Source organism: Pongo abelii, chromosome 10 (genome assembly GCF_028885655.2).
Source record: "Pongo abelii isolate AG06213 chromosome 10, NHGRI_mPonAbe1-v2.0_pri, whole genome shotgun sequence".
NCBI lineage: Eukaryota > Metazoa > Chordata > Mammalia > Primates > Hominidae > Pongo > Pongo abelii.
The window spans coordinates 48,123,674-48,136,645 of NC_071995.2; the positions used below are offsets into that span (position 1 = coordinate 48,123,674).

Here is a 12,972-nt window from a genome sequence, read left to right on the forward strand (position 1 = left end):
GGATCCCCAGTTCCCGCGCCTGCTGAGGGGTGAGAGGGATCCCCAGTTCCCGCGCCTGCTGAGGGGTGAGAGGGATCCCCAGTTCCCGCGCCTGCTGAGGGGTGAGAGGGATCCCCAGTTCCCGCGCCTGCTGAGGGGTGAGAGGGATCCCCAGGGCCTGGGCCTGCTGAGGGGTGAGAGGGATCCCTAGGGCCTGGGCCTGCTGAGGGGTGAGAGGGATCCCCTGAGCCTGCGCCTGCTGAGGGGTGAGAGGGATCCCCAGTTCCTGCGCCTGCTGAGGGGTGAGAGGGATCCCCAGTTCCTGCGCCTGCTGAGGGGTGAGAGGGATCCCCAGTTCCTGGGCCTGCTGAGGGGTGAGAGGGATCCCCAGTTCCTGCTTCTGCTGAGGGGTGAGAGGAATCCCCAGTTCCTGCTTCTGCTGAGGGGTGAGAGGAATCCCCAGTTCCTGCACCTGCTGAGGGGTGAGAGGGATTCCCAGGGCCTGTGCCTGCTGAGGGGTGAGAGAGACCCCCAGGGCCTGAGCCTGCTGAGGGGTGAGAGGGATCCCCTGAGCCTGCGCCTGCTGAGGGGTGAGAGGGATCCTCAGGGCCTGCGCCTGCTGAGGGGTGAGAGGGATCCCCAATTCCTGAGGCTGCTGAGGGATGAGAGGGATCCCCAGGGCCTGGGCCTGCTGAGGGGTGAGAGGGATCCCCAATTCCTGAGCCTGCTGAGGGGTTAGAGGGATCCCCAGTTCTTGAGCCTGCTGAGCGGTAAGAGGCATCCCCAGGGCCTGGGCCTGCTGAAAGGTGAGAGTGATCTCCTGAGCCTGCGCCTGCTGAGGGGTGAGAGGGATCCCCAGTTCATGCACCTGCTGAGGGGTGAGAGGGATCCCCAGTTTCTGGGCCTGCTGAGGGGTGAGAGGGATCCCCAGGGCCTGTGCCTGCTGAGGGGTGAGATGGATCCCCAGAGCCTGGGCCTGCTGAGGGGTAAGAGGGATCCCCAATTCCTGAGCCTGCTTAGGGGTGAGAGTGACCCCGAGAGCCTGCGCCTGCTGAGGGGTGAGAGGGATCCCCAATTCCTGGGCCTGCTGAGGGGTTAGAGGGATCCCCAGTTCCTGAGCCTCCTGAGGGGTGAGAGGGATCCCCAGGGCCTGGGCCTGCTGAGGGGTGAGAGTGATCTCCTGAGCCTGCGCCTGCTGAGGGGTGAGAGGGATCCCCAGTTCCTGCACCTGCTGAGGGGTGAGAGGGATCCCCAGTTCCTGGGCCTGCTGAGGGGTGAGAGGGATCCCCAGGGCCTGTGCCTGCTGAGGGGTGAGAGGGACCCCCAATTCCTGAGCCTGCTTAGGGGTGAGAGCGATCCCCAGGGCCTGGATCTGCTGAGGGGTAAGAGGGATCCCCAATTCCTGAGTCTGCTTAGGGGTGAGAGTGACCCCGAGAGCCTGCGCCTGCTGAGGGGTGAGACGGATCCCCAATTCCTGAGCCTGCTGAGGGGTTAGAGGGATCCCCAGTTCCTGAGCCTGCTGAGGGGTGAGAGGGATCCCCAGTTCCTGCACCTGCTGAGGGGTGAGAGGGATCCCCAATTCCTGGGCCTGCTGAGGGGTGAGAGGGATCCCTAATTCCTGAGCCTGCTGAGGGGTGAGAGTGATCCCCAGGGCCTGGGCCTGCTGAGGAGTGAGAGGGATCCCCAATTCCTGAGCCTGCTGAGGGGTGAGAGAGACCCCCAGGGCCTGAGCCTGCTGAGGGGTGAGAGGGATCCCCAGTTCCTGCACCTGCTGAAGGGTGAGAGAGACCCCCAGGGCCTGAGCCTGCTGAGGGGTGAGAGGGATCCCCAGGGCCTGGGACTGCTGAGGGGTGAGAGGGATCCCCAATTCCTGAGGCTGCTGAGGGGTGAGAGTGATCCCCAAGGCCTGGGCCTGCTGAGGGGTAAGAGGGATCCCCAGTTCCTGGGCCTGCTGAGGGGTGAGAGGGATCTCTAGTTTCTGAGCCTGCTGAGTGGTGAGAGGGATCCCTGGGGCCTGGTCCTGCTGAAGGGTGAGAGTGATCCCTTGAACCTGGGTCTGTTGAGGGGTGAGAGGGATCCCCAGGGCCTGCGCCTGCTGAGGGGTGAAAGGGATCTCCAGGGCCTGGGCCTGCTGAGGGGTGACAGGGATCCCTAGTTCCTGGGCCTGCTGAAGGGTGAGCGTGATCCCCTGAGCCTGGGCCTGCTGAGGAGTGAGTGTAATCCCCACTTCCTGGGCCTGCTGAGGTGTGAGATGAATGCATTTAGTGAGAGGCTGTCCAGAAATAGGAAGAGCTCCAGGTGGGGAGGATTGTAGGGAGGGGGGAGGTGTGATTGATATGGGCTCCTTTTCATCAGGAAGGTTCTCTAATGTCTTCAGATTCCTCTGAAACTCTTTTCCTTCATATGACCGCTGTACATCTTCCAATACACTCTTCCACCTGGGAGATAATGTCATTGGAGTTTGGATGACCATTTTTTCTAGCTCTTTAGGTTGTATTTCCTTCATCTGCATCTGATCCTTTGTTTTGATCTGCCTTTCGAGGTCCTCTAGCCCTCTCTCTGGCTTCTGCTTTTCCTTCCCTTTCTCCCTTCTCCTGTGTGGCCCCAGATGTTTCACTTCCTTCTGACCCATTTTTTGGGTCCCTTCTTCCAGCCGCTGCAGGCTTGACTTTGGAAGCTCTTCTTCCTCCTGTCCTCTTTGCTTTTGCTTCTCCTCTTGCTCAGCCTGCTTTGGAGTTCCCTGTTTTTGCTCTTCCTTCCACATCTCTTCTTCCTGCCACTGTTTCTGGCTCTGTTGTTCTTGCTTTCCCTCCTTCATCTGGAGCTGTGCCTTTTTTTCTTCCCAATTCTCACCTATCTTCTCGTAGTGCTCCTTCAAAAGATTTCTTTCTTCCAGCAACTGCTGTTTGAGACTCATGCCAGACATTTGTTCTTGATCCTCTTGCAAATATTGCTCCCGCCTTTGTTTCTCCTTCTCCTTGTGGTCTTTCTGTACTGTTGAGACTGTTGGAATATCTCTTTCACTTTCTATTTCAGCCAAGATCATTTGTATTAAATTGTTAATTACTGGATCTGTGCTCTCATATGAGAGGAGGGTACTGCTTTCAGACTTTGCACTAATTGGTGACTTCTGAAAATGCAATCCTGGCATAAATGAGACTACCTTTTTTTGTTTTATAGGTTTCTCTCCAACTTGTTCTTCCTTTTTTATATCTTTGTATTTTCTCAAGATTTTAGTCACAGTTTCAGCCACTTTTTGGAAGTATTCCTCCATTTTTGCCTTTATGATTCCTAATTTTTCAGCTTCTGCTCTTTTTAATAACTCCTCTTCCTTCGGAACAGTCTTTTTGTCAAAAGGCTTTCCTATGTTATCAGTTTTCTGTTTTAGGAAAGCCATTATGGCTTCCTGAAATTCTTCGAGGTTACTCTGTTCACCTTTGCCATCTGGACTTTCTAGAACTCTGGTAGATTCTGAAGTCTCTTTAGCCACTCTTGAGAGTGATTTAACAAGTTGATGAGACTTGACTTGTTTGATCAACTCTTCCTTCTCTTCAGTTTTTTCTTCTCTGCTTGTGATAATTCCTGAAGAGATACGGTGTTTCTTTCCTTTTATCTTTCTTTTCTGTGGCCCAGCGGTATCATCAAATTGGATCATTGTGAGTGGCCCCACTAGGCTTCTCATTTCACCTTTGCCCTCTTTGTCCAATGACTCAGTGGTGGGTTCCACTTTAATCTCTGGTGCAGTTGGGCGTTTGTCAAATGGAGATTCACGTTTGACCTTCCTAAATTGCTCCAACATCATCATACTTGTTTCACTTTTGCCACCTTGGCTCTCTGTTTCAGTTAAAGAGAGATGTTTTCTTTTTGCTTCAGTGGGTAACTTTGATTTGTCTTCAGAAAATGATTTCATTTCTTTTCTTTTCTTTTTCAGTACTTGTAGCTCATAGTATTGACTAGGTTTGGCCTCTGAGACTTTCTGTCCACTTTTATTATCACTCAGATTTGGTCCAGAGGTCTTATACACATATGTGCCTTTTGTGTGCCTTCTTTTCCATGATTGATACTCGTCAGTCTCATCGTCCTGATAGACATCACCTTTCTTCAATGATATGTTATCTTTAGTGCTATCTTCAGAAATATCTTCAGAAGCAACAGGTTGCTGTTGCAGTTCAGTTAAATCTGGAGTTCTTTCAGCTTGGGCTGTATATGAAATAGTGGAGTCCCATTTTATCCCAGAGTCCTTGGTCTCTTTTCTTTGGACTTCATCTACAATACTTTCAAGTTCCTTGTCTAAAATATTGTCCATATTGTCCTCAGTATCACCAACTTTGATAATCGCCCTGGATGACTGTGGAGAAGGTCCGGGTAACATTTTCAAGGTTGATGATGTGGACAATTTTGCATATAGTTGTTCTATAACAATTTTGGATCGAATAAGTTGTTCACATTTTTCTTGTGCATCTTGAAGTTTCTGCTGAAGCATTTCATTTTCGTTACTGAGATCTTGTATTATCTTCAGAGAGAGCTCCTTTTCTGCTTCACTTTCCTCATGTGCATACACAGTGGAACTTTGGAAGTTAACACATTTTAATTCGTCATTTAGCATACTCAAAGCTTTAGAAAGGTTTACTATTGTTGATGATATATATTTAATAGCATTGTTTTCCAATGTACTGAACATTGTGGTGCCTATGAGTTCCTGTAGCATACCTTGGATTTCTGAAACCTTTGTATTTGTTGCAAGTTGATCACTAATCATCTGATCTGGTCTTAAAGCATGGGCTGTTGAAGGTCGTTTTATAACTCTTTCTTTCCAAGATTTCCATAGAGTACCTCTAGATACTGAAGAAAAAAACATAAAACAGTGAGATTGCATTTTTTTCTTTTGCATTGTGTTCTATCTATGTTTAAACCTAAGGAATTTAGCCTAGATTAACTATAACTAATTAAATATAAGATAAAGATTAATCTGAAAACTTTAGCTCTAAAATAAACAGTATTATTTTTAAAGGAATGACTCTTTTCACATAATCACCTAGAAGTTTTTCTTTCTTTTGTGTTGAGAGGGGATCTCCTTGTTTCCCAGGCTGGAGTGCAGTGGCACGATTACTGCAGCCTCAACTTCCTGGGCTCAAACAATCCACCCACCTCAGCCTCCCTGCCTGAGTTGCTGGTGTTACAGGTGCAAGCCACAGTACCTGGCAATCACCTAGAACTTCTGCCTCCAGAGTTTAGGACATGAACTCAGCTGTGACTTCAACTTAATTTTAGTTACAAGTTTGGGGTTAGATATAATGTATCTAAGACAAGGCCAGGGCTTGGTGGTTCACGCCTGTAATCCCAGCACTTTGGGAGACCTGGGCGGGCAGATGACCTGAGGTCAGGAGTTCAAGACCAACCTGGCCAGAGACCAGCTTGGCCAACATGGTGAAATCCTGTCTGTACTAAAAATACAAAAATTAGCCAGGCGTGATGGCACATGCCTGTAATCCCAGCTACTCAAGTGGCTGAGGCAGGAGAATCACTTGAACCCGGGCGGAGGTTGCAGTGAGCCGAGATTGCGCCACTGCACTCAAGCCTGGGTAGGAGAGTGAGACTTCATCTCAAAATACATACATACATATGTACATAAAATAAAATAAAAGATGTAATTCAAGACAAAACTTTTCTCTAGCTTTGGTTATGCTAGTGCTTTCCACTTTCTTTCTCAGATTCCTGTCTCTCTTTTCTCTTTTTTCTGAATCAAAGCTTGCCTTGATTCTTTCAAAAGTGTCATAAATTAACAGATAAAAAAGACACACATTTGGCCAGGTGCAATGGCTCATGCCTGTAATCCCAGCACTTTGGGAAGCTGAGGCAGGTGGATCACTTGAGGCCAGGAGTTCGTGACCAGCCTGGCCAACATGGTGAACTCTACTAAAAATACAAAAATTAGCCAGGCATGGTGGCACATGCCTGTAGTCCCAGCTACTTGGGAGGCTGAGGCAGGAGAACCACTTGTACCCGGGAAGCGGTGGTTGCGGTGAGCCGAGATCACACCACTGCACTTCAGCCTGGGCAACAGAGTGAGACTCTGTCTGAAAAAAAAAAAAAAAAAGACACACATTTGAAAAGATTTGCAGAATGGCTGAGTGAGAAAATCAGCAATCTTTTTCTTCCCAAAAAGCAAAGATAAAACAGGGCAAAACTGCCAAAACAACTATTTAGGACTTTGAAATTGACCAAAGGCATACAACACATTGAGAAGCATTTGTTCACGAGAAACTACTGAACCTCAGTAACAAACAGTGAAAGTCTGCAAACTTGAAGTTGCGTCCATCCTCAACCGCCAGATCCATGGCCTGGAACTTCTATCAGAGTGAGGCAGGCTGTGAGGACTGACAACTCTACTGCCTACGGGGATGATTTGATTTGGAGCAAAGCCTGGAAAAACCCATGCCTAGTGGCATTGTCGGCTGAGGCAGGAGAATCGCTTGAACCCAGGAGGCAGATATTGCAGTGAGCCGAGATCACGCCACTGCACTCCAGCCTGGGTGACGGAGTGAGACTGTTTCAAAAAATAAATAAATAAATAAATAAATGAAAAGAAATCATACAAAGTATGTTTCCCAATTGCAATGGAATCTACATATAGGTAAGGATTATATATAATGTCATACTAATTCTTCTGCCTCTCTTATTGAACCCTGAGTGATACGAGTTCTTAGTACAATACTAAAATCATGATTCATAAAAAAACAAAATTGATACATTTATTGGATTTCATCAACATTAAACACTTTTAGGCTTCAAAAACACCACTAAGAAAATGAAAAGACAAGTCATAGGCAGGGAGAAAATATTTGCAAATCACTTTTCTGGTAAAGGACTTACATCCAGCTAGGTGTGATGACTCATGCCTATAATCACAGAACTTTGGGAGGCTGAGGCAGGAGGATCATTTGAGCTCAGGAGTTTGAGACTAGCCTGGACAACACGATGAGACTCTGTCTCTACAAAAAGTTTTTAAAAATTAGCTGGGTGTGGTAGCACACACCTGTAGTCCCAGCTACTCAGGAGACTGAGGCAGGAGGATCCCTTGAGCCCAGGAATTCCAGGCGGCAGTGTACTATTATTGTACCAATGCACCCCAGCTTGGATGACAGAGCAGGATCCTGTCAAAAAAAAAAAAAAAAAACCCTATATCCAGAAGCTGTAAAGCAATGTTAAAACTCTGCCAAGCGCGGTGGCTCATGCCTATAATCCCAGCACTTTGGGAGGCCGAGGAGGGTGGATCACGAGGTCAGGAGTTCAAGACCAGCCTGGCCAAGATGATGAAATTCCATCTCTACTAAAAATACAAAAATTAACCAGGCATGGTGGCATGTGCCTGTAATCCCAGCTACTCTGGAGGCTGAGGCAGGAGAATTGCTTGAACCCAGGAGGTGGAGGTTGTAGTGAGCTGAGATCGCACCACTGCACTCCAGCCTGGGCAACAGAGTGAGACTCCGTCTCAAAAAAAAAAAAAGAAAAAAAAAGTTAAAACTCAATTTTAAAAATGGGCAAGTACTTGAATAGATATTTCACCAAAAAATGTATGGAAATAGCTTAATAAGCACATGAAACATGCTCAGCATCATTTGCCATTAGGAAAATGCAAACTAAAACCACAGTGGATACCACTTCACATGTACTAGGATGGCCATAATTTAAAAAAAAGACAGACAGAGGCCGGGTGCCTGTAATCCCAGCACTTTGGGAGGCAGAGGTGGGTGGATCACCTGAGGTCAGGAGGTTGAGACCAGCCTGACCAACATGGAGAAACCCCATCTCCACTAAAAATACAAAATTAGCAGGGCGTGGTGACGCATGCCTGTAATCCCAGCTACTAGGGAGGCTGAGGCAGGAGAATTGCTTGAACCCGGGAGGTGGAGGTTGCAGTGAGCTGAGATCACGCCACTGCACTCCAGCCTGGGCAACAAGAGCGAAACTCCGTCTCAAAAAAAAAAAAAAAAAAAAGACAGACAATAACAAGTGTTGTTGAGGAAATGGAGAAATTGGAACCTGCGTACATTGCTGATAAGAGTGTAAAATGGTACAGTCACTTTGGAAAACAGTTAAGAGTTTCTTTAAAAGTTAAACATAAACTTACCATATGTCCTAGCAATTCGACTCCCAGCTATCTACCCAAAAAAAATGGGTAAATAATGGCATTATTTATAAAAGCCCCAAATGGAAACAATTCATATGTATATCACCTGGTGAATGGGTAAACAAAATGTGGTATATCCAGACAACTGTGTAAACTAACAATGAAAAGAAATTACCAAAATGCCCTATAACATGGCTGAATTTCAAAAACATTATGCTAGTTGAAAGAAAATAGACAGAAAATACCGCATATAATATGATTCTGTTTGTGTGAAATATCCAGATAAAACAAATGTAGTGTGAGAGAAAATACATTAGTGACTGTGAAACCTGGAGGTGGAGGTTGCACTGAGCTGAGATCAGGCCACTGCACTCCAGCCTGGGTGATAGTGTGAGACTGAAAAAAAAAGTTGTTTCTTTAAGAAAAAGTCAAACTCCATCTACTCCAACTCCAAAATCATAAAGCACCCTTACATATTTTTTTCTTTTGTTTCTTCTTTTCATCGAGGAAAGATGTACTAAATCTGCTTAGTATCTTGACATTGTTCTCAATAGCTTTTAACGTGTCCGGTAACAACTCCATTTGTGCTATCCAGTGGTGGTGTTCATCAACATCCATTAGAGTCATCTCAGACAAAACAGCATCTTGAAGAGAGTAAAAAAAAAAAAAAATCATTTTTGTGCAGAAAAATAAATAACTATAGCTACATAGGATTATAATATTGGGTAATTACTCAATATAGTAATATTGGGAAATATCGGTATCTCACACTTACTGCCATTCTGAGGTTTTTCTCTATGAAGAAATTAAAAAGGAAGAAACTTGGAATAGAAGGCTAAAAAGTAAGTCTTAGACATAAAGACATGAATCAGGTTAAAAAGTGTCTGTTTGGTTTGCTACCTAAAATGTGTGTGTGTGTGTTTTGTTTTGTTTTGTTTTGTTTTGAGACGGAGTCTTGCTCTGTAACCTAGGCTGGAGTGCAGTGGCGTAATCTCCACTCACTGCAACCTCTGCCTCCCGGGTTCAAGCGATTCTCCTGCCTCAGCCTCCCGAGTAGCTGGGATTACAGACATGTGCCACCATGCCCAGCTAATTTTTGTATTTTTAGTAAAGACGGGGTTTCACCATGTTGGCCAGGCTGGTCTTGAACTCCTGATCTCAGATGATCTGCCCGTCTCAGCCTCCCAAAGTGCTGGGATTACAGGCATGAGCCACCACACCCGGCCTATGTGTGTGTGTTTTAATATTGGAGATCTAAGCCCCAATTAACTCATTTGGCAAGTTATCCAGGTTTGGTTTTTTTTTTTAAGAACGAGTCTGGCTCTGTCACCCAGGCTGGAGTGCAGTGGTGCGATCTCAGCTCAATGCAACTTCTACCTCCCAGGTTCAAGCGATTCTCCTGCCTCAGCCTCCCTAGTAGCTGGGACCAGAACTGTGTGCCACCACACCCAGCTGATTTTTGTATTTTTAGTAGAGATGGGGTTTCAACATGTTGGCCAGGCTGGTCTCAAACTCCTGACCTGGGGTGATCGGCCAGCCTCGGCCTCCCAAAGTGCTGGGATTACCAGCATGAGCCACTGCGCCCGGCCATTATCCAGTATTTATAACCCTCACTGCATGAAATTTCTAGCAACAAATAAAATTCCCTTTTTTGGTATTCTTAGTTTATTAATTCTTTTTGTTGTTGTTGTTGTTTTTGTTGTTGTTTTGGAGACAGTCTCACTCTGTCACACAGGCTGGAGTGCAGTGGCACGACCTTGGCTCACTGCAATCTCCACTTCCCGGGTTCAAACAGTTCTCCTGCCTCAGCCTCCTGAGTAGCTGGGAATAGAGGTGCATGCCGCCACACCCAGCTAATTTTTTGTATTTTAGTAGAGATGAGGTTTCACCGTGTTGCCCAGGCTGGTCTTGAACTCCTGAGCTCAGGCAATCCACCTGCCTCGGCCTCCCAAAGTGCTAGGATTACAGGTGTGAGCCACCAGACCTGGCCAGTTTATTCATTCTTTCATTCAACCAGTGTCTACTCTGACGTGTGCTAGTCTAGATGCCGTGGATACTTTAAGTAAAACAAGCTCCCTGACTTCATACTGCTTACCTTCTGGTGAAAGGAGAGAGAGAAAAGGTTAATTATATGGGAAGTCAGATACTAATGCTATAGACAAAAATAAAGAAAGGTAGGCTAGGCGCAGTGGCTCATGCTTGTAATCTCAGCACTTTGGGAAGCCAAGGCAGGTGGATCATTTGAGGTAGGAGTTCAAGACCAGCCTGGCCAACATGGTGAAACCCTGTCTCTACTAAAAATACAAAAATTAGCTGGGCGTGGTGCTGCATGCCTCTGGTCCCATCTACTAGGGAGGCTGAGGCAGGAGAATCACTTGAGTCTGGGAGGCAGGAGTTGCTGTGAGCTGAGATCGCGCCACTGCACTCCAGTCTGGGTGACACAGTGAGACCCTGTCTCAAAAAAAAAAAAAAAAAGAGTAAAGTGTAAGGAAAAGTGCCAGGTGTAGGGAATGGGGATGGTCAGAGAACATCTCATTTTAAAGTGGAATTTAAGCAGGGAATGAGCCGTGTGTCCATCTGGTGGAAGATGCTCCAGATAAGGGAATAGTATGCATAAAGAGACACTGCTGGCATGCTTTAAAAAAAGCAAGGGGGCCAGCATAGCTGGCACTAAGTGAATAAGCCTATATTTTTCCTATTTTATTCCTACTGGAATAGAGGATAACCATTCTCTGAATAACCTCCTTAGTCTTTTCTTCTTTAATCTGATTAATCCTTCAAAATTTACTTATATATTCTCTTCTCTTTTTCATTAACTTTATGGTTTTCCTCTGAACCGCTTCTGTAAACTTACTCCATTCTTCCAACCAGGCCAGAATGTTGGCAAGAGTCTTTTCTCTTATTTCAACAGTCTTAGCATAAGTAGCCATTTTCTCAAGAAAATTGGTTCTCTGTTTTGTCTTATGTTCTGTAAGGGAGACGTTCCTTTCAGAGGACGAGTTAAAAACAAGAGTATAGCGAGTCATTATCCGATGCACATTGTTCATTATTTCACTCAGCTGCATATCAATGTCCTGTCAGAATAAGAAAGGGGCATGTATTAATCTTCAGTTTGAAAAGAAGCTTTGGTCACCTTTCTTCTCAGAATGTCAGTGACAGTTAATTTAAAGCTATCCAATTAAAGTCCTGCTAATTCTGGCTTTTATTGTGAGTCTCAAATTTTCCCTCTTAAAAAAAATTCCTTTTTCTGCCGTCATCATCCTAGCAATGCTATGATATAATGGAAAGAGCACTGGGTTTGAAGCCATATCTGGATCTTAACTCTAGGTCTTTCATTAAAATGACTTTTAATAAATCACAGCATTTCTGAGCTCCCTCTGCCGCCTCTGTAAAATGATGGAGATACTAAATACACAGTTGATGTGAAGTGTATAAAATTTGTGAAAATGCTTTATAAGCTGTAGCTGCTAAAAATAAAAAAAAAAGAAAGAAAAAGAAAACAGAAAAAAATGCAAGTTGCTTCTTTTTTCCTTTCTTACCTGGAAAGCAGTTATCAGACTATGCCTCAAACATACTTTTCTTTCATTATCTCCTTCGCTCAAGAATCTTATCACTTATTAGCTGAGTACATTGAGTATATGGGGAAGAAAAAGAATTTTATCAGCAAATCTCTTTTCTTCACTCTATCCTAGAAATTTTTTATGGATGTAATTACTACCTCATATATGGCATTTGGAAATTTGTGAAATCATTTTTGGTTGTCATAATAATTGTGAGGGTGGACTACTGGCATTTAGTAGAGGGTACTAAGGAATGCTAGCCCACCCTACAGTGCAGTGGACAGTATCACACAGTGAAGAACTGTCTCAAATCCTGTGTGACTTTTGAATGTCTCACCGGAATTCATGTAGAAAAAAAAAACCTGTTTATAATTATCCAAGCCTTAAACCAAACTCCTTTTAAAATATAAACACAAGGCTGGGTGCGGTGGCTCACGCCTGTAATCCCAGCACTTTGGGAGGCTGAGGAGGGCAAATCGCAAGGTCAGGAGATCGAGACCATCCTGGCCAACACGGTGAAACCCCGTCTCTCCTAAAAAAAAATACAAAAAATTAGCCGGGCATGGTGATGGGCGCCTGTAGTCCCAGCTACTGTGGAGGCTGAGGCAGGAGAATGGCGTGAACCCGGGAGGTGGAGCTTGCGGTGAGCCGAGATCGCGCCACTGCACTCCAGCCTGGGCGACAGAGCGGGACACTGTCCAAAAATAAATAAATAAATAAATAAATAAATAAATAAAATAAAAATAAAAATAAAAATAAAATAAAATAAAATATAAACACAGACCAAGAGCAGTGTCTCACGCCTGTAATCCAAGTGCTTTGGGAGACCAAAGTGGGAGGATCTCTGGAAGCCAGGCATTCAAGACCAGCCTGGGTGACAAAGTGAGATCCAGCCTCTTAAAAAAAATTTTTTTTTGGCCAGGCATGGTGGCTCCGGCCTGTAATCCCAGCACTCTGGGAGGCCGAGGTGGGTGGATCACCTGAGGTCAGGAGTTCGAGACCAGCCTGGCCAACATGGTGAAACCCCGTCTTTACTAAAAATACAAAAAATAACCAGGCATTGTGGTGGATGCCTGTAATTCTAGCTACTCAGGAAGCTGAGGCAAGAGAATGTCTTGAACCCAGGAGGTAAAGGTTGCAGTGAGCCGAGATCGCGCCATTGCACTCCAGCCTGGGCAACAAGAATGAAACTCCGTCTCAAAAAAAAAAAAAAAAAAAAATTAACACAAAGTGTTTTTTGCCCAATTTAATGATACACTGCAATTTCCAGGAATACAAATACTACGTAAATCAATAAAAAAA

General features: G+C 45.5%; 1 protein-coding gene across 1 annotated transcript in view; it reads right to left on the reverse strand.

The window, feature by feature from the left end:
• FAM186A (family with sequence similarity 186 member A) overlaps positions 1-12,972 on the reverse strand; it is a 70,413-nt gene that overhangs the window by 25,037 nt on the left and 32,404 nt on the right. The window contains exons 2-4 of the mRNA XM_054527966.1: positions 10,965-11,184; positions 8,584-8,754; positions 200-4,821 (exon numbers count right to left, since the gene is read on the reverse strand). Of these exons, the coding sequence (XP_054383941.1) occupies positions 200-4,821; positions 8,584-8,754; positions 10,965-11,184 (5,013 nt within the window). The remainder of the gene's footprint in view (positions 1-199; positions 4,822-8,583; positions 8,755-10,964; positions 11,185-12,972) is intronic.